Consider the following 20,622-nt stretch of genomic DNA (forward strand, 5'->3'; position numbering starts at 1 on the left):
TGGTGGGAAACAGGTCACCCTCTGCTGGGGCACAACTTCACCCAGGGCGTGAGGAAGGAAGGTCAGATGAGAGAGAGAAGAGAGAGAGAAACAGACAGAGAGACAGAGAGCGAGACAGACAGAGAGAAAGAAGTGGGGAGAAGGAGAGAGAAAGGAGGGAGCAAAAGACAGAGATGGAGGGAGAAGGGGAGAGAGAGAGAGCTTGAGCGACAGAGACAGGGAAAGACAGAGACCCAGAGAGGCCATGGGAAACTGGAAGAGAGAGAGACAGAAGGGAAGAGAGATATGGAGAGAGAAGGGGAAAGACAGAGGTCCAGAGAGCAAGAAACAGAGAAACAGAGACACCCAGAGAGAAGCCGAGAGGGAGAGATGTGGAGAGACAGGCTGAGACGGGCCATCTGGTCCCTGGCAGAGGAGGAGGAGTTCCTTCCCCAGGTGGCAGCTTAAGCTTCAGGAAAAAGCAGTTGGGACAGGAGGTGACTGCTGCTCACCTCCCCTCACCCAACACCCATCTTCAGCTTGAGGTGATGACATCAGGGGTTGCCCACAGCTAATGTCTGGGCCACACCAAGAGCACTCCTAGGCATATTTTCTTGAGGAATGGGTTAGACCCGTCCAATGGCTACACCCCTCCCATGGGCAAACGTGTTCCATCCAGAGTAACTGGAAAGCACCACCAGCAGCTCCAAGGTACCCCAAGGGCGGCTCCTGCAGGTGCCCTGCTGTACAGAAGGTGTGGGTTGCTGTTCAGTCGCTCAGTCATGTCCAACCCTTTGTGACCCCATGGGCTGTAGCCCACCAGGCTCCTCTGTCCATGGGACTTTCTAGGCAAGAACACTGGAGTGCAAAGGCATGGGGCACAGCTGCAACTGCGCTGACAGCAAGTTCTAGAAGAGGCAGAATGCACCTATGGTGGCCATAAAGTCTGCAGAGACGTCTGCACCTGGGTGGGGGGCAGGGGGTGGTGGGAGTAGCTGGGAAAGGAATAAGGGGATTCTGCAATGCAGAAGAGCAGAGAAGGGGCTGAGAATGTTCTAGATTTCAATCTGGGCTCAGGCGCCACAGAGGTGTACAGGCGTCAAACATCATGGAGTTAGACAGCTGAGTGCACTCAGGGTACCTGGGGGCGGCTCCAGCTTTTTAAAAGGGAAATGATCAGGTCTGGGAAGGTTGGCATCTTTTTATCTGCAATGGTGGAGAACCCTCTCTTGCTGTCTCATAAAGTAAAGGAAGAAAATTGAAAGACTTCTAGAGGCGAGGTCTGGAGAGAGGGTTGACTGAAATAGAAAGTGGATCTCCCCTCCGGCAGCAGGAGGAGAAGCTGCCATCCGTCACCATCCGAGTCCTGATGCTCTGAGGGATTTCCAAAGATTGTTTAATTGATTTTTCTCCTATTTAGATGCAGATCATAGTGTCTGGGGGCCCGGGAATTCAGACACACGGCTTTGTATCCACTCAGCCCCGTGAAGGCTCCTGTCTGAAACTCGCACAAAGCCAGACACACACGCCTTGAGAAACACGCTGTTTCCTTTTTGTCTGAGGCTCCAGGGAGCGGGTGCGAAGAGCAGAGCCTCAGACACGCTCCCATCTGTGGAGTCCCGGGGATCCCGTCCCTCTGTCCTGCTTCCAAAGTGGGGTGAAATTTTTTTTAAAAAAGGGAGACGAATGTGGCTGAGATTTTGAGGTCTGGAAGAAGGGTGATAAAAAAAACATGGGGGTTTCCCAACTAGGTGTTGACACGTTGAGGTTTCAACTTGGAGTTTTCTCCAAACTCGGGGCTCTGGCGTAGAAAGCCAGGGCAGGGGGTGCTGTAAATCAAGCAGCTAATGGGCTAGGATTAACACTAGTTTGGCTCCGGTCTCTGCAGATCTGATTTATATAAGGAGAAAACGTTTCTCTCTTTCTCTCTGCCCATTGTTCCCCAGTCTGTCTCTCCAAATGCCCCAGCTGACAAAGAAACCAGAAGGCTTGGGACAACAGGAAGGACTCCCCCCTCCCCGCCCTCAATATGCAGTCTTTGCTTCCTTCAGCTGCCAGGAGGCAACACAGAGGATCACTGCAATCCCCTCTACAAGGTTGCCACAATTCCCAATATCCGTGCTTGGTCCCCCCTAAACCTGGCTGGGGCATGGGAACTCTTTTGAAGAAAGACCATTCTGGTTTCTGAGCTGGATGACCTCAAATAACTCTCTGTGGGCCTCAGTTTCCTCATCTGTAAAGTGGGCACAAGAATAAACACACCTAAGGGTTGTTGGAAGAACTCAGTGCTCTAGACAGAAAAAATGTCTGGCGCAGAACAAGCTCTCAACAAACAGTACAGCAGTAACTATCTGAGCAGGAATATCTGTCAGACTGCTAACATCTCTCTCCACGAAGCTTCACAGGAGACACTCTCTTCTTAGGCTGCTCACTTTCCTTGGCACCAAATATTGCCAGGGGAAGCCCAGCCTGATTCCTCCCCTCTGGATTCAGTTACCTGGACCGCAATCCAGCTGGCATTCACAGTGTGTTCCCCAAAAGGGCCGAATCCTGAAAAAAAAACGAAAAGCGGCACATCACCACCCAGTGGCCCCTCCTGGCCTGCCCAGGGCTAGGCGGCTGCGTGTATCCACAAGAATGGAGCACGGAGCTTCAGGAGCAGCCATCCCCGGGGACAATGTCAGGGGCCTGGTCCAAGTTCTGGGGTACACCCAGTGGTCCCTTCAGAGCGTCCTGCCACATAACTGTTCTTAACTGAAGTTGTGAGTCCTATCTTGTTCTCACTCTCACCTGATCTTGTGCCAGCAAGGGGGCAGTGCCCCCTTTTTGCTCCAGAAAAGGCTGACTTTGTTCCTCTCTCAGTTTCTTCCCCTATCCTTGATCCCCAAATATAACTATTCCATCACTGTCTTGGTGCACCTTTCCTGGACTCTGGAATTACAGGGCTGGAGGTGCTCCGTGATTCACGGTCTGATAAGGAATGGCCCTTAAGGAGTGTACGTGGGTATCTCCCAGGTCAGGCTGTCCAGGCACCATCCCATCATCCTCCTCCCCATTCATTTACAAACCAGACTGTACCTGAGGAGATGCCAGGTGCTCTGCATGCCCTGTGGTCTTCAGCCCCCCTGTGCCTCCCTTTCAGGCAAGGGTGTTTCCTGACTGAAGCACAGAGAGGTGAAACCAGCTGTCCAAGGTCACACAGCAAGAAGACGGAAGAGCACGGATTCAAACCCAGGCCCAGCAGAGTCTGGGGCCTGCCTCTTCTGACCAACCCAAACACACTATCTAAAACATAAATCTCTTGAAGAGAGGCTGTCCTTGATCACGTGTCATGGGTCACTCCAGCTGGGCCAAGTGCCCCAGGTGGTATCATGGCCCTGGGAGGAATACTGTGCCCTGGAATAGCAGGGGGCCCCCAAGTAGGGGCAGAATCTCTCTACCCCTTTCCTCCTCCTGCATGGACCAAATATGGGTCCCAGCTCTGCTGCTGCTGCTGCTAAGTCGCTTCAGTCGTGTCCGACTCTGTGCGACCCCATAGACGGCAGCCCACGAGGCTCCCCCGTCCCAGTTCAGCCACTGACAAACAAGGGCACCTCTGTGACCCTCGGTTTCCCCTTCTGCAAAATGAGACGGTAAAGATGTAATAACCTCAGGCCAGAAAAATGTCCCTCCCAGGGCCGCCGCCAGAGTCAGCACTAAAGTAATAAACAAGCAGACACAGGAGGGCTGCAGGGGAAAGTGACCCTCTGGCAACTCGACACACCTGCCAGGTAAGTGGCTTCTTCCATCTTCCCAGGAGTTCCAGGACCAGCCCGGACCTTCCTGGGCCACACACCACCTGTTTGAATCGTGGCCGGATTTCTCACACTCACCCCTCATGACGGTCCCCCACCCCCACCCCCTCGCAGAGGCCCGGCGGAAGTTGACGCCCACGAGGCTCCGAGGCGGAGTCTCTCGAAGGGGGAGGCGCAGTTAGTTTCGGGGAGTTGGTGACAGAGGAGTGGGTCGGGGGGAGGGGGGAGCAGGCTTATCCACAAACAGCCCGGGCAGGAAAGATTTTGATCAAGACAGTCCCTGAAACAACCGGAAGAACGGCCGGCACCCGAGGTCTCCCGAACTCCGCCTGCCCCTGCCTCGGGGGAGCAGCCCCTCATTAGGGCAGGGTTCGGGGAGCAGTGTCTGGCAAGACGTTCATTTGTCACCGGGGCACTTCCTGCCCGCAAATCGGCCTTTGTCCCCTGGGACCGGGGGTGGTGACAAACCCGACCTCGGGAGGGCAGACACAACAAACAGGTGTCCGGAGGGTCACTGTCCCCAACGGGGAAAGGAAGGACGCCCAGGGGCCTGCTCCGTGCGGGGCGTTTGCCAGGACCCCCCACGTCCTTGGCTGCCCCGACCCCTGACAGTGGGACCACAGGGGCGCCCCCTTCTCCACGTTCTCCGTTTCGCGCGGACTGCGGTGGGCTGCCGCGAGCGATGACACCTTCCAAACCTGAGGCGACTTCTAGCACCCACCCCACCCGGGCCGCCGCGTCCCTCCCGCGACGCGCCTCGCCCCCTCCCGAGCCGCCCCACCCAGCCCTGCCCCGGGCCGCCGCCGCCGCGGCCGCCATCCGCGCGATGCCCTCGTACCCGTCACCACCACCGCCTTCCTGGGCTGCTCCATGGCGGGCTCAGGCTGTGCCTCTGACCGGTTCCCGGTCGGCGCTGGCGAGTCAGCTGCCGCCGCTCGGACCCGCGCCGCCCCGCCCCCGAGCTCGGCCCCGCCCCCGAGCCCGCCCCGCCCCCGTCAGGCCCCGCCCCCGTCCGGGCTGCCGGGCGTGCGCGTGCCCGGGCCGGAGGCGCAGCGTGCGCGCCGCGTCCATAACTCTCCGCTGACAAGTGCGTGGCTGCTCGCGGTCCCCAACCTATTTCCCCACCTGCAGGATTCGGACGGTTCGTCTCGCAGGCTGTGGCCTCTCGAACTCACTGAGTCATCCCTTGGGGACGAGCTGGTCATTTAGTCCACAAATATTCACTGATCGCTTTCTGTGAATTATATCGGAACCCCCCTCCCATCTCCCTGTGAGTAAGGCTCTTTTTCTCCGTCCCTTTGACAGAGAAAAACTGAGGCATAGTTCGGAAAGCCACTCACCTAAAGCCTCCTGGGGCCACAGATGCGGCATTCAGGCCAGGAATCTGAAGGCGGGGGAACGAAATAAAGTGAAAACACGGTAGAACTGGGTGCCCAAAGCAGGCTCCTACGTTGAGCCAGGAGGCTGATGTGGCCCCAGAGACCAGGCCTTCCCCTGCTTGTTTCTCCAGTACACAGCAGCTCTAACCCCAGCAGTCCTCCAAGGGCCCAACCTCGGCCTTTGCACTTGCTGCTCCCTCTGCCTGGACCCTGTTCTGAAGATTCCTGCGAAACCAAATGCTTCTCCTTCAGAACTCAGCTGGAACATAAACTCCCCCTAGGTGTCCACCTCACCTCGGCTGAAATCCCTACCCCACTTCACCACCACCCTGGTAGGTCCATCTCATTTCCTAGTTCCACTCTCTTCAGAGCAGCAATCACATTCAGAAATCATCCCTTTAGAGGCACTGCTGTTCTGGTTTATTTCCCACTTCTGCCCTAAATTCCAGAGCAGGGGCATTAGAGCCTTGTGCCTGGCACACAGTAGGTCCCCAGTCCACATTCATCAGAGGTCAGAATTCCTCCCAAGATAGCCAGAAAAATAATGCTGAGTTTCTGGCCACATCCTTAGAAACAGGGCTGGACCCTGGAGTTGGGTCACTGACCTCTCATTCCAAGCAGCCTTGGCCTGAATTAACCAGGGTGCTGACCAAGGACCGTCTGTCTCTGAAACCAGGCCTCACAATACCCAATGCAGCATTCTCTGAACTGCCCGAAGCCTTGTTTATAAGCTCAAGCCCGAGATCACATATTTAGTGGCTATTTTGGTCTCTGGCAGCTTCAGGTAGAATTCAGAAAATCTGAGATCTTGCCTAGGCTGGCTTGGGAGTGAGACCTCAGCCAATGGGAAGAAGAGAACAGAACTAAAATCTTAACCAAGAATCAGATTTTATCATTCAAACATGTAATAAGTGTCTGGGATGGAGTGCATGCATTGCTAGAAGCCGGGGCTTTGGAAAGAGAGAAACCACAGTGGGTGTCATTTTCCCCCCATTGCACTGGGGAAATAAAGGGAAACTGTTAACACCCAGAGTGAATGGTGATCAGAGAAACTGAGTCACACGCTACTGGCACGAGTGACTGTGGATAAAAGTTCGTGTTCACTGGATGCAGTCCCCGTTTAAGCATATCACTAGTGTTCTTTTTTTTCTTTTTAAGGTCTTTAAAACAAAATTATTTGGCTGTGCCAGGTTTTAGTTGCGGCACTCAGGATCTTCGATCTTCGTTGCGGCATTCGAGATTTTTAGCTGTGGCATTCAAACAGTTGCAGCATGTGGGATCTAGTTCCCTGACCAGGGATCAAACACAGGCCCCCTGCATTGGGAATGCAGGGTCTTGGCCACTGGACCACCAGGGAAGTCCCTAGTGTGTGTATGTTTGTTTTTAATATCACAAACCCCTGGAGGGAGGAACGGTTCTTATCCCATTTTGCAAGTGAGGAAAAGGAACCTAGAGCCGCTCAGTCACTTGTCCCAAGTCACACATGGAAGGGGCTGGGACTCGGATCAGGAATAACTGAGTCCTTAGAGAGGGACAAGCAGGGTGAAAGAAAGTTGGCTGGAAGAGCCAAATTGTGAGTTCACAGTCTGGCTTGGCAACACTGTAACCAGCAGCACAGTGCCCGTGACACTCCTAGGTGAAGGGAAGGGGTGGGAGAGAGAGCTTTTTTATAAAAATATATATATATAGTTACATTGGAAAGCCACTCCTGCAAAGCTACTGTGGAAAAGTTTGGCAGTTCTTCCAGTGTTCTTGCCTGGAGAATCCCAGGGACGGGGGAGCCTGGTGGGCTGCTGTCTCTGGGGTCGCACAGAGTCGGACACGACTGAAGTGACTTAGCAGTAAGAGGCTAAACATAGTTACTGAAGGCCCCAGCAATTCTACTCCTAGGGATGCTCCCAAAATAATTACAAATAAGTGTCCAAATACTGTGAAAGTTTTTGAATATGTTCATGGCAGTACAATTCAGGATCACCAAAAGGGAGAAAAGAAAACAAATGCTCATTAGCAGATGAGAAAAAACCCACAAAACTGTTTACTTTCCATCATTCCCAACAGTGGAATACTGCTCAACAGTAAATGAAGCATGGACACATGGTACTGCCTGGAGGAACCTTGAAAATATCATGTGAGTAAAAGAAGTCAGACAGGAAAGGCCACGTAGCGTATCATTCTAAGTATACAAAGTGTCCGGAACCGGCAAATCCGTGAGGCAGACAGTGGATCAGTAGTTGTCAGGAGCTAGGGGAGGGGGATAGGATGTGACTGCTAATGGGGACAGGGCTTCTCCTGAGGGTGATGAAAGCATTCTGAAACTAGATAAGAGGCGACGCTTGTGCAACATGGTGAATGTCTTTGATACCAGTGGATGAGACACTTTAACATGGTTGACGTGTTAAGTGTTACGTGTATTCTGTCATAACAATAGAGTTAATAGAGTTTTGCCAAGAAAATGCACTGGTCATAACAAACACCCTCTTCCAACAACACAAGAGAAGACTCTATACATGGACATCACCAGATGGTCAACACTGAAATCAGATTGATTATATTCTTTGCAGCCAAAGATGGAGAAGCTCTATACAGTCAGCAAAAACAAGACCAGGAGCTGACTGTGGCTCAGATCATGAACTCCTTATTGCCAAATTCAGACTTAAATTGAAGAAAGTAGGGAAAACCACTAGACCATTCAGGTTTGACCTAAATCAAATCCCTTATGAGTATACAGTGGAAGTGAGAAATAGATTTAAGGGCCTAGATCTGATAGAGTGCCTGATGAACTATGGAATGAGGTTTGTGACATTGTACAGGAGACAGGGATCAAGACCATCCCCATGAAAAAGAAATGCAAAAAAGCAAAATGGCTGTCTGGGGAGGCCTTACAAATAGCTGTGAAAAGAAGAGAAGAGAAAAGCAAAGGAGAAAAGGAAAGATATAAGCATCTGAATGCAGAGTTCCAAAGAATAGCAAGAAGAGATAAGAAAGCCTTCTTCAGTGATCAATGCAAAGAAATAGAGGAAAACAACAGAATGGGAAAGACTAGAGATCTCTTCAAGAAAATTAGAGATACCAAGGGAACATTTCATGCAAAGACGGGCTCGATAAAGGACAGAAATGGTATGGACCTAACAGAAGCAGAAGATATTAAGAAGAGATGGCAAGAATACACAGAAGAACTGTACAAAAAAGATCTTCACGACCCAGATAATCACGATGGTATGATCACTGACCTAGAGCCAGACATCCTGGAAGTGAAGTCAAGTGGGCCTTAGAAAGCATCACTATGAACAAACCTAGTGGAGGTGATGGAATTCCAGTTGAGCTATTTCAAGTCCTGAAAGATGATGCTGTGAAAGTGCTGCACTCAATATGCCAGCAAATCTGGAAAACTCAGCAGTGGCCACAGGACTGGAAATGGTCAGTTTACATTCCAATCCCGAAGAAAGGCAATACCAAAGAATGCTCAAATGACCGCACAATTTCACTCATCTCACACGCTAGTAAAGTAATGCTCAAAATTCTGCAAGCCAGGCTTCAGCAATACGTGAACCGTGAATTTTCTGATGTTCAAGCTGGTTTTAGAAAAGGCAGAGGAACCAGAGATCAAATTGCCAACATCCGCTGGATCATGGAAAAAGCAAGAGAGTTCCAGAAAAACATCTATTTCTGCTTTATTGACTATGCCAAAGCCTTTGACTGTGTGGATCACAATAAACTGGAAAATTCTGAAAGAGATGGGAATACCAGACCACCTGACCTGCCTCTTGAGAAACCTATATGCAGGTCAGGAAGCAACAGTTAGAACTGGACATGGAACAACAGACTGGTTCCAAATAGGAAAAGGAGTATGTCAAGGCTGTATATTGTCACCCTGCTTATTTAACTTATATGCAGAATACATCATGAGAAACGCTGGACTGGAAGAAGCACAAGCTGGAATCAAGATTGCCAGGAGAAATATCAATAACCTCAGATATGCAGATGACACCACCCTTATGGCAGAAAGTGAAGAGGAACTCAAAAGCCTCTTGATGAAAGTGCAAGTGGAGAGTGAAAAAGTTGGCTTAAAACTCAACATTCAGAAAACGAAGATCATGGCATCCGGTCCCACCACTTCATGGGAAATAGATGGGGAAACAGTGGAAACAGTGCCAGACTTTATTTTTTGGGGGCTCCAAAATCACTGCAGATGGTGACTGCAGCCATGAAATTAAAAGACGCTTACTCCTTGGAAGGAAAGTTATGACCAACCTAGATAGCATATTGAAAAGCAGAGACATCACTTTGCCAACAAAGGTTCGTCTAGTCAAGGCTATGGTTTTTCCTGTGGTCGTGCATGGATGTGAGAGTTGGACTGTGAAGAAGGCTGAGCACCGAAGAATTGATGCTTTTGAACTGTGGTGTTGGAGAAGATTCTTGAGAGTCCCTTGGACTGCCAGGAGATCCAACCAGTCCATTCTGAAGGAGATCAGCCCTGGGATTTCTTTGGAAGGAATGATGCTAAAGCTGAAACTCCAGTACTTTGACCACCTCATGCGAAGAGTTGACGCATTGGAAAAGGTTCTGATGCTGGGAGGGATTGGGGGCAGGAGGAGAAGGGGACAACAGAGGTGAGATGGTTGGATGGCATCACTGACTCGATGGATTCGAGTCTGGGTGAACTCCGAGAGTTGGTGATGGACAGGGAGGCCTGGCGTGCTGCAATTCATGGGGTCGCAAAGAGTCGGACACGACTGAGTGACTGAACTGAGCTGAACTGTATTTTGTCATAATGATTTTTTTTTAAGTGTGGGAGCATTGTTGGGATGAAATACAAATGTCAGAGAAAGAAAAGATTTGTTTGCAAATGCAGAAAATATCTGAGGAAGGAAGAGTAGGAAACTGATGGCAGTCAGGCCTTTGGGGAGGGAGCCAAGGTGTGGGGGCGAAAGTGGGGGTGGGGAGGGAGGCACCACATTTCTTCCACTGGTGTCATTGACTCGATGGACCTGAGTTTCAGCAAGGTCTGGGAGTTAGTGATGGACAGGGAAGCCTGGCACGCCACAATCCACAGGGTCACAAAGAGCGACTGAACTGAACTGTACTACTCAGAAATAAAGATAATACGGACACTCTCTTCTTTGAGAAACACCGCTAGATTTTTTTTTTTGGCCATGCCACATGGCATATGGGATCTTAGTTCCCAGACCAGGGATTGAACTCATGCCCCCTGCAATGGAAGTGTGGAGTCTTAACCACTGGCCCACCAGGGAAGTCCTAGATTGTGTGTGTGTGTGTGTGTGTGTGTGTGTGGTAAAACACACATAAAATCGACCATTTTCAAGTGTGCATTTCAGCGATGCTTAAAAGAACATTCTTGACATTGTTGTGCAACCAGTCTTCAGAACTCTTATATTTTTGGCTGCGCTGAGTCTTCGTCGCTTTGCTTGGGCTTTCTCTGGTTGCAGTGAGTGGGACTACTCTTTGTTGTGGTACATGGGCTCTGAGCACGTGGGCTTCAGTAGCTGCATGCTGTGCACAGACCGAGCAGCTGCGCCGCGCGGGCTTAGTTGCTCGCAGCATGTGAAATCTTCCCAGGAACTGAACCTGTGTCCTCTGCATTGGCAGGCAGATTCTTACCCACTGCAACACCAGGGTAGGCCCAGAGCTCTTTCCATCTTGCAAAACTGAAACTGTATCCATGAAAAAGCAACAGCTCCCCCTTCTCCCCTTCCCCAGTGCCTGGCACCTACCATTCTACTTTCTTCGTGAGTTTGACTACTTCTAGGAAACTCATAAGAGCAGAATCATACAGTATTTGTCTTTCTGTGCCTGGCTTATTTCACTTAGCATAATGTCCTCAAGGTTCATCCAAACTGTAGCGTGTGTCATTCCCTTTTAAGTGGGGTCACTCAGTCATGTCCGACTCTTGGCGACCCCATGGACTGTAGCCCACCAGGCTCCTCTGTCCATGGAATTCTCCAAGTAAGAATACTGGAGTGGGGTGCCATTCCCTTCTCCAGTGGACCTTCCTGACCGAGAGATCAAACTCAAATCTCCCACATTGCAGGCAGATTCTTTACCTTCTGAGCCACCAGGGAAGCCCCAAAATAGTAGTCGCTCAGTTGTGTCTGACTCATTGTGACCTCATGGACGGTAGCCTGCCGGGCTCCTCTCTCCATGGGATTCTCCAAGAAAGAATACTGGAGTGGGTTGCCATTTTTTACTCTAGCAGATCTTACCAACACAGGAGTCAAACCCACATCTCTCATGTCTCCTGCATTGGCAGGTGGGTTTTTTACCACTCGCACCACCTGGAAAGCCCAATAGATTCAGGTACCACATATTATTTCCCAGAGTTGTTAAAAAATAAAAAACAACACAACAACAAAACATTTCAGGAACTTCTCCGCCAGTTCAGTGTTTAAGACTCTGCACTTCCAACGTAGGGGGTGTGGGTTCCATCCCTGGTCTGGAAACTAAGATCCCAAATGCCATAGAGTCACAATACAAACAAAAAAAAGTTCCTTTGTCAAGAATTGTTCCTAAAAAAAGAGAACTGTCCCTCTTAAAATTATTATGCATTTTTCTTAGGGAGAGAATGGAGGGCAAGAAGTATAGTGGCTAGAGCAAACTGTCCTGGGTTCAAATACTTCCTGGCTCCTCACATGGTGTGCACTCTTGGATGAGTTATTTTCACATTCCAAACCTGTTTCCTCATCCGTAAAATAATGATCAAAGAGTGCCGAGGCCCCAGTGAGTCCTGGGAAGGAAGGTAAAGTCTGTAATAGGAGTGTTCTTGCCTGGAGAATCCCGTGGACACAGGAACCTGGTGGGCTGCCATCTGTGGGGTCGCACAGAGTCGGACACGACTGAAGCGACTTAGCAGCAGCAGCAGCATAGATAAAAATGTGGTCAGTGTGTCTTTGTGGGACATATTTTTTAAAATATATTTTAGTATAGTTGATTGACAGTGTTGTGTTAATCTCTACTGTACAGCAAAATGATTCAATTATACACACATATACATTATTTTTCATATTCTTTTCCATTATGATTTATCATGAGATATTGAGTATAGTATCCTGTACTACACAGTGTTTTTATTTTAACAGAATGGTCTGCGTGTTTGAATATGGAAAGATGAGTGTAGTATATTACTTAGTTGATCAACAAGCCCACAGCCTATCCAGTGTCTTCCACATGCCGTCCCTCCAGATACCGTCTCCAATCTCTCTTAACATGTATCACCACTGTAAGTTCACACTTCTTCATACGATTATGCAGCTACAGGCTGTCTTTCCCTCTGGACTGTGAGCCTGGGAGGGGGGGACCGGGTGTGACTTGGTCACTGCTGTACAGAGGGCCCAGCACGCAGTAGATGCTCAATAAATGTGCTAAGTAGAACAGAACCCACCACGCTGGAGGTTGGCTTGGGAAGGGAGCTGCGTTTTCCTGTGGGCTCCCACTGTGACAACACTGGGAGATCAGAGACACGTGGCCACACAGAGCCAGGTTGGGGAGGTTGGGACTGGACCTGGGTTCAGACCCTACCCCTGGGATCTTCAAGACTCTTCACATTGCCAGCTGCTGCTGGGTGTGGCCTTGGGGGAGGAGGGAGAGAGTGGAAGCCCAAAGGACCCCATGACTCCTTCTTGGGGCTCCTTTCTTTAGACTCTGTGTACTCCTTGGAAGAAAAGTTATGACCAACCTAGATAGCATATTCAAAAGCAGAGACATTACTTTGCCAACAAAGGTCCGTCTAGTCAAGGCTATGGTTTTTCCAGTGGTCATGTATGGATGTGAGAGTTGGACTGTGAAGAAAGCTGAGTGCCGAAGAATTGATGCTTTTGAACTATGGTGTTGGAGAAAACTCTTGAGAGTCCCTTGGACCGCAAGGAGATCCAACCAGTCCATTCTGAAGGAGATCAGCCCTGGGATTTCTTTGGAGGGAATGATGCTAAAGCTGAAACTCCAGTACTTTGGCCACCTCATGCGAAGAGTTGACTCATTGGAAAAGACTCTGATGCTGGGAGGGATTGGGGGCAGGAGGAGAAGGGGACGACAGAGGATGAGATGGCTGGATGGCATCTCTGACTCGATGGATGTGAGTCTGAGTGAACTCCGGGAGTTGGTGATGGACAGGGAGGCCTGGCGTGCTGCGATTCATGGGGTCCCAAAGAGTCGGACACGACTGAGTGACTGAACTGAACTGAAAGGGCATACTGGGCCCAGTTCAGGGATGTGGATGGCCTTTTGACCAAATTAGGCAGAGGGACAGTTGGGTAGATATGCACATTTAAAAAGGTGAATGCTTCTTGTACTCCAGGTGGTCTTGATACCTGTGAGTCCTTTAGGGGTCTCAGGCTAGAAAATGGAAGGGGTGCTTTTGTTAATGAACCAAACTTGGGTCCGCTCACATGCACACAGTAAAGTCAATCTACTGATATGGGTTTGTGGGGAAGGAGAGAGTAACAATTATTGCAAGGCACCATAAAGGAGAGTGGGTGGCTCCAGCGGCTTGTGCTCAAAGACCCTGAACTTGTGGAAGAGCTCCTCCTTGTCACAGTTACTCCTCATCACAGTTACTCCATACAGTGCATCTGAACATCATAACCTGTCCTACATGTAGCATGTATGTTCCAGGTGCCTTTTTAAACTGAAGTATGGTTCATTTAACATGGTTGTGTTTATTTCAGGTATACAGTGAAGTGATTCAGTTATACATAGACACATATTCTTTTTCAGATTCTTTTCCATTATAGGTTATTACAAGATATTGAGTATAGTTCCCTGTGCTATATGGGAGGTCCTTGTTGTTTTCTTGTTTTATATGTAGTAGTGGTATATGTTAATCTCAAACTTCTAACTTATCTCTTCCCCCAGCTACCACTATCCCCTTTGGTAAGCATAAGTTGTTTTCAATGTCTGTTAGTCTGTTTCTGATTTGTAAATAAGCTCATCTGTATCTTTTTTTTTTTTAGATTCTACATACAAGTGATATCATATGATATTTGTCTTTATCTGCCTTACTTCACTTAATATGATAATATCTAGTCCATCCATGTTGCTACAAATGGCGTTATTTCATTCTTTTTCATGGCTGAAAATGAAAGTCGCTCTGCTGCTGCTGCTGCTAAGTCGCTTCAGTTGTGTCTGACTCTGTGCAACTCCATAGACAGCAGCCCACCAGGCTCCTCCATCCCTGGGATTCTCCAGGCAAGAACACGGGAGTGGGTTGCCATTTCCTTCTCCAATGCATGAAAGGGAAAAGTGAAAGTGAAGTCGCTCAGTCGTGTCCAACTCTTCATGACCCCATGGTCTGCAGCCTACTGGGCTCCTCCGTCCATGGGATTTTCCAGGCAAGAGTACTGGAGTGGGGTGCCATTGCCTTCTCCAGAAAGTCGCTCAGTCGTGTCCAAATCTTTGCCACCCCATGTACTATACAGTCCATGGAATTCTCCAGGCCAGAATACTGGAGGGGGTAGCCTTTCCCTTCTCTAGGGGATCTTCCCAACCCAGGGATGAAACCCAGGTCTCCCACATTGCAGGTGAATTCTTTACAGCTGAGCCACCAGGGAAGCCCAAGAATACTGGAGTGGGTAGCTTATCCTTTCTGTAGCAGATCTTCACGACCCAGGAATTGAACTGGGGTCTCCTGCATTACAGGTGGATTCTTTACCAGCAGAGCTACCAGGGAAGCCCTTTTTATGGCTGAGTAATATCCATTTTATTTATTTATATATACAATATATCACGTCTCTAGCCATTCATCTGTTGATGGACATTTAGATTGCATCCATGTTTTGGTCATACGATTTTGAAATTTTGTTTTGGTTTTTGGTCTTTTTGGCCCCAACCCTGTGACATGCAGGATCTTAGTCCCCAGACCAGGGATTGAACCCGAGTACCCTGCGTTAGGAGCTCGGACTGCCAGGAAAGTCCCTTATGTGACTTTTTAAATAAGTTGTTTATACTGGATCTATCTAGGATCTACAGAAAAGTTGCAAGGACAACACAGAAAGTTCCCTATGTCTTTACCCATAGTCACCAAATAGGAACAGCTTACATTATCAGTTCTAATGTTTGTACAACTAAGAAATCGACACCAGCACACTGCAGTCAACCAAACATCTGACCTTATTTGGATGTCGCCCGCCAGTTCTTCCATTCATGTCCTCTCTCTGGCCCAGGACCCTGGCCAGGGAACCTTGTTCCATTAAGTCCTCACAGATCCTCAGTTTCCTCTGGCTGGGACGGTTCCTTGCACTTTCCTTGTTGCTTGTGACCTTTGAAGTCTTGGGGAGGACAGGCCAGGCGTCCTTCACGCTGCCCCCAGTCTGGGTCTGTCTGATGTCCTTGTCATGATTAGAATGGGTGTTTGAGGAAAGCCACAGAGTTGAGGCACCCTTCCCATCTCGCCATATCAGGGATCCCTGACTTCCACATGACTTGTCACAGTGACATAATCTGAATTACTTGATGAAGGCGGTGTATGAGATTCATGATTGCTATATCAAATGACCACAAACTCTGGCTTAAATAACACACATTTATTCTCTTGCACTCCTGGAGGCCAGAAGTCTGAAATCCAGGTGTTGACAGGGCCACATTCTCTCTAGAGGCTATAGGGAAGAATCCTTCTTTGTCACACCCTGTTTCTGGGGGCTCCAGGTATCCCTTGGCTTGTGGCCACATCACTCCAGTCTCCATCTCTGTCTTCTCTGTCTGTGTCTCAAATCTTCCTCTGCCTTTTCTTAGAAGAATATCAGTCACTGGGTTCCAGCTCCAACCTAAATCCCAGATGACCCCAGGCTCCTTAGCTGAATTACATCTGAAAAGACTCTTTATTCAAATAAGGTCACTTTCACAGGTACTGGGGTCAGGACTTGGACATGTGTTTAGGGGGCCACGATTCAACCCACTGGCTTCCCAGATGGCTCCTTGGTAAAGAATCCACTTACCAATGCAGGAGACATGGGTTTGACCCTTGGGTTGAGAAGATCCCCTGGAGGAGGAAATGGCAACCCACTCCAGTATTCTTGCCTGGAAGATTCCATGGACAGAGGAGCCTGGTGAGCAAGGCTGTTCATAAGGTCACAGAGAGTTGGACACGACCAAGCACGTGAGCGCATGCACACCACACATTCAACCCACTACAGGAGGTGTTGCTAGTATTTTTGCTGTTGAGTTTCTATTTTCCCTTTTCTCTATTGTTTACAATCTAACCACTAAGTTCAGCCCACTGCAGCCCCCCACCAGGGTAGGGGTGGGGGAGGATTAAAATATAATTTTTTAAAGAATGGAAAATATTCTGTCCAGTGGAAGAAATATAGCTTACTCAACTAGTCCACTGTTGTTAGATATTTATATTCTTTCTGCTATTTTAAAATTGGTGATATTGCTGCAAGGCCTTGGCACAGAGCAATTCCCTTCATTTGCAAGACCTCCTTAGTGTAAGTCTTCAGAAATGAATTAATGAGTTGCAGGGTGTGACACTTTTATGGATTTTGAAACATAATGCCATTTTCTTCCTTAAAAGAAAATATATGTCTACCAGTCTCACTTTGTCAGTATGGAGTTTTACAATCCTCCTCCCCTCATTTTTAAAGTGGAGGGTGGTGTATCTTTTTTTATTATTATTAATTATCTATTTATTTTTGGCTGCGTGGGGTCTTGGTTGCACACTCAGGCTTAGCTGCCCTGCTGCATGTGGGATCCTAGTTCCCAGATCCATCAACTGAAACCCTGTCCCCTGCATTGAAAGGTGGATTCTTAACCGCTGGACCACCGAGGAAGTCTCTAGTGTATCTTTTTTAATTTGATAGGTTTAGCAGAAACTCTTTAGGCTTCTACTGTCAGAAATATAATTTAAACTGGACAGCAAAAAAATGGAGGAGTATTTTCAAGGGATAGGAAATGATGACAATTTATGAAGTCTCAGCTACAGCTGGATCTAGGATTAAACAGGACCAAGATGCCAAAGTGGAAAGATGGCTATGTCTGTACCTGACTCACATTACTCCAGCTCTGCGATTCCAGAAGCTTCCCAGGGAAGACCTCTGATTGGCTGAACCTGTGTCATGTGTCCATGATAAAGGGGAAGGAAAAACTGCTGACAGCCTCCAACAGTGACCCATGCAAACTCTCACATTGTCCTTATAAGTCAGGATCAAGAAAGATTAATTGTGCAAACAAGCAATTACAACCTGGGCCAAACCAGGTATTGACTGAAAGTCAATACAAGATACTGAAGTTCAAAGTATAAGAAACGGAATGATTAGATTTTGGGGGACAGTCACTCAAGAATTCAGAGCAGCTATGCATTAGTGGAGGGCTTACCAATTGCTAGGGACAGAGTCTAAACTCCAAGTGGATTAAGCAACAAAGGACAACTACTTGTAATATATGTAGAAAGTAGACCTATGACTTCAGGAGCTGAAAACATGCCTCTTTTCCACAGAGGAAAAGAGAGTATGTTAGTAGAGAGCTTCTTCTAGAAGATCAGTTGTAATAGCCCTGGGCTTTCACTATTGCCTTTTCAAAAACCTCCCTAGAAAGTGCTTTTCTCCCTTCTAGCCCTCAGTATCCCTTTCAAGGGAGAGTCTAATCGGCCTTGGTTGGTCACTTGCTCCTATTAAACCCATCAATCACTTTGCCCAGGTGGACAGAGAACTGATTTGGTGTTGTTGTTCAGTTGCTAAGTCGTGTCCAACTCTTTGTGACCTCATGGACTGCAGAACACCAGGCTTCCCTGTCCTTCACTATCTCCTGGAGTTTGCTTAAACTCAAGTCCATTGAGTCAGTGATGTCATCCAACCATCTCATCCTATGTCGCCCCCCTCTTCTCCTGCCCTCAGTCTTTCCTAACATCAGGGTCTTTCCCAATGAGCTGGCCCTTTGCAGTAGGTGACCAAAGTATTGGAGCTTCAGCTTCAGCATCAGTCCTTCCAATGAATATTCAGGGTTGATTTCCTTTTGGACTGACTGACTGATTTCCTTTAGGATTGAATTCCAATTGGCCACCACTATGGAGAAGGCGATGGCACCCCACTCCAGTACTCTTGCCTGGAAAATCCCATGGATGGAGGAGCCTGGTAGGCTGCAGTCCATGGGGTCGCGAAGAGTCGGACAAAACTGAGCGACTTCCCTTTCACTTTTCACTTTCATGCACTGGAGAAGGAAATGGCAACCCACTCCAGTGTTCTTGCCTGGAGACTCCCAGGGACGGGGGAGCCTGGAGGGCTGCCGTCTCTGGGGTTGCACAGAGTCGGACACGACTGAAGTGACTTAGCAGCAGCAGCAGCAGCATGTTGAAAGAGCTGAGCAAAACTGTAGTAACCATAGTCTGCCACAAGGGGTCACCCAAGCAGAGTTTTCAAGGATAAATAAGAGTTTATCAATTGCGCAAAAGGAGAAAGTGCACATAGAAAGATCTAGAAAAGTCAGGAAGAGGTGAATGACCATGCAATTTTTTGCCAGCACCATGTTGACGTTGGAGCGCATCGTGTGCCCCACTTTCTGTTGTTTACATCAAAACGGCCTTTACCCTTGCCAAACACAGCTTGGCTGGTCACGCTGATCCCTCTAACCCAGTTGGCATATCACTGTTGCCCACTACTAATGTCCTAAACACTTCCCAGACCCCACCAGCTCCCCTGGGATCATCCCCAAGCCCATGAGAGAGGGGAAAATAAACACTGCCCTGACCTGGGTGGGACCTCTTTGAGACACAAGCTCTTATGTTGTCTCCCTAAGGTCCACAGCTGGACTAACCCTCAGGTGCCCACTTTGCCATCTGCTCACTGGCATCCACTGCAGGGATCTTTCCCTCCGTGTCTCAGGTCTCCATCCCCAGTGGGGATTTCCTAGGGTCATGTCTTGAGTACTGTATGTACCCTTGAGTTCTCATCTCAGGGTCAGCTTCTGAGGCAGGGAAGACCCCAAACAAAGACATGAAAGACAACTGTGGGTCCAGGGCTATCTGCTGCTTCCATCTTTAAACGGGTTTCACATTTGATCCCTCCACACAATAACCCTGATTGGTAGAGATGATCATAGACAGTCCCCAACTTTGATAGTTTGACTTCAGATTTTTCAGCTTCATGATGTGGGCAAGCAATCATTCAGTAGAAACCAAACTTTGAATTTTGATCTTTTCCTGGACTAGTGATATGTGGTAAGATGCTCTCTCATGATTCTGGGCAGCTGGCAATGAGCCTCAGCTCCCAGTCAGTCATGTGGTTACAGCGGTAAACAACTGATACACTTTTTTTTTAACTTTCAGTACAGTATTCAATATATTATATAAGGTATTCAACACTATTATCCAATAGGCTTGTGTTTGATGATTTGGCTCAACTGTAGGTTTATGTGAGTGTTCTGAGCACGTTTAAAATAGGCTAGGCTAAACTAAGCTACGATGTTTAGTAGGCTAAATGTATTAAATGTATTTTCAATTTATTATATTTTCAACTTACGATGGGTTTATTGGGACATAACCCCATCACAGGGCTTCCCTGGTGGCTCAGTGGTAAAGAACCCACCTGCCAATGAAGGAGACCTGGGTTCAGTCCCTGCATAGGGAAGATCCCCTGGAGAAGGAAATGGCAACCCACTCCAGTATTCTTGCCTGGGAAATCCCATGGATAGAGAAGCCTGGCGGGCTACAGCCCATGGGATCGCAAAAGAGTCGGACACGACTCAGCGACTAAACAACCACCACCCTATCACGAATGAAGGGAAATCTGTATTCTTGTTTTTAGCGAGAAGAAAGAGGGAGGAACAAGCCTGAGCTACTCAGTCCCTTCATAACAAAACTGACCCCCAGACCGTCTCCCTTCACTAGGTCCTGGAGGGGAGATTCTAGTGCCCTGCACGGTGGGATGTGGCTGGGCAGTTCTCATCCTCTTCTGCCCAGGTCTCTGAGACCTGAGGCAGGGGAATCTTTTATTGAGAAGCGGAGCATCAGGGGCTCCCAGCTCTGAGAGGCATCGGGTCTTTTCAGCTGGAAGAGCTTGGCTCTGGGCTCTTGGGAATTCCCTGGTGGTCCAGTGGTTAGGACCTGACGCTTTCACTGCCAGGGTCTGGGTTCAAATTCTGATTGGGAAACTAAGATTCCATAAGCCATGCAACGCTGCCAAAAAAAAGGAAAAAATCTCTCAGGCCAATGATGACACTAAGGAGGGCTGGAAAAGGGTAGTCCTGGAGAAGGAAATGGCAACCCACTCCAGTATTCTTGCCTGGAGAATCCCACGGACACAGGAGCCTGGAGGGCTACAGTCCATAGCTTGGCAAAGAGTCAGACACGACTGAAGCAACTTATCACGCACAGCACACAATAAGAGAAAGGAGTGTCCCCATAAGAAAAGAAGAGGAAAGAGAAAAGCTATGTGATGACAGGCAGAGATTGGAGTGACATGTTTACAACCAAGAATTACAAGGATTGCTGGATTGCTGGGGGAGAGGCTTGGGATGAATTGTCCCTCAGA

General features: G+C 48.6%; 2 protein-coding genes across 8 annotated transcripts in view; both read right to left on the minus strand.

Moving 5' to 3' along the window:
- The window catches only part of PGPEP1 (pyroglutamyl-peptidase I), a 41,473-nt gene extending 35,670 nt beyond the window's left edge, over positions 1 to 5,803 (minus strand). For 3 of the 7 annotated variants that reach the window (XR_008700598.1, XM_055541231.1, XM_055541184.1), the window contains exons 1-2: positions 4,612 to 4,726; positions 2,477 to 2,529 (exon numbers count right to left, since the gene is read on the minus strand). Coding sequence is in view for 4 of the 7 variants with exons in the window: in XM_055541231.1 (XP_055397206.1) it covers positions 2,477 to 2,529; positions 4,612 to 4,645 (87 nt within the window). In the remaining 3 variants the exon portion in view is untranslated. Of the gene's footprint in view, positions 1 to 2,476; positions 2,530 to 3,057; positions 3,223 to 4,611; positions 4,730 to 5,113; positions 5,160 to 5,757 lie in introns of those variants that run through there. The other 4 variants (XM_055541194.1, XM_055541204.1, XM_055541240.1 and 1 more) reach the window with 4 other exon arrangements.
- KXD1 (KxDL motif containing 1) overlaps positions 1 to 14,567 on the minus strand; it is a 265,201-nt gene extending 250,634 nt beyond the window's left edge. The window contains exon 1 of the mRNA XM_055541278.1: positions 14,564 to 14,567. The gene's annotated coding sequence lies outside the window, so the exon portion shown is untranslated. The remainder of the gene's footprint in view (positions 1 to 14,563) is intronic.
- Between the last annotated feature and the right edge of the window lie 6,055 nt (positions 14,568 to 20,622).

This window comes from Bubalus kerabau, chromosome 1 (genome assembly GCF_029407905.1).
Source record: "Bubalus kerabau isolate K-KA32 ecotype Philippines breed swamp buffalo chromosome 1, PCC_UOA_SB_1v2, whole genome shotgun sequence".
Lineage (NCBI taxonomy): Eukaryota > Metazoa > Chordata > Mammalia > Artiodactyla > Bovidae > Bubalus > Bubalus kerabau.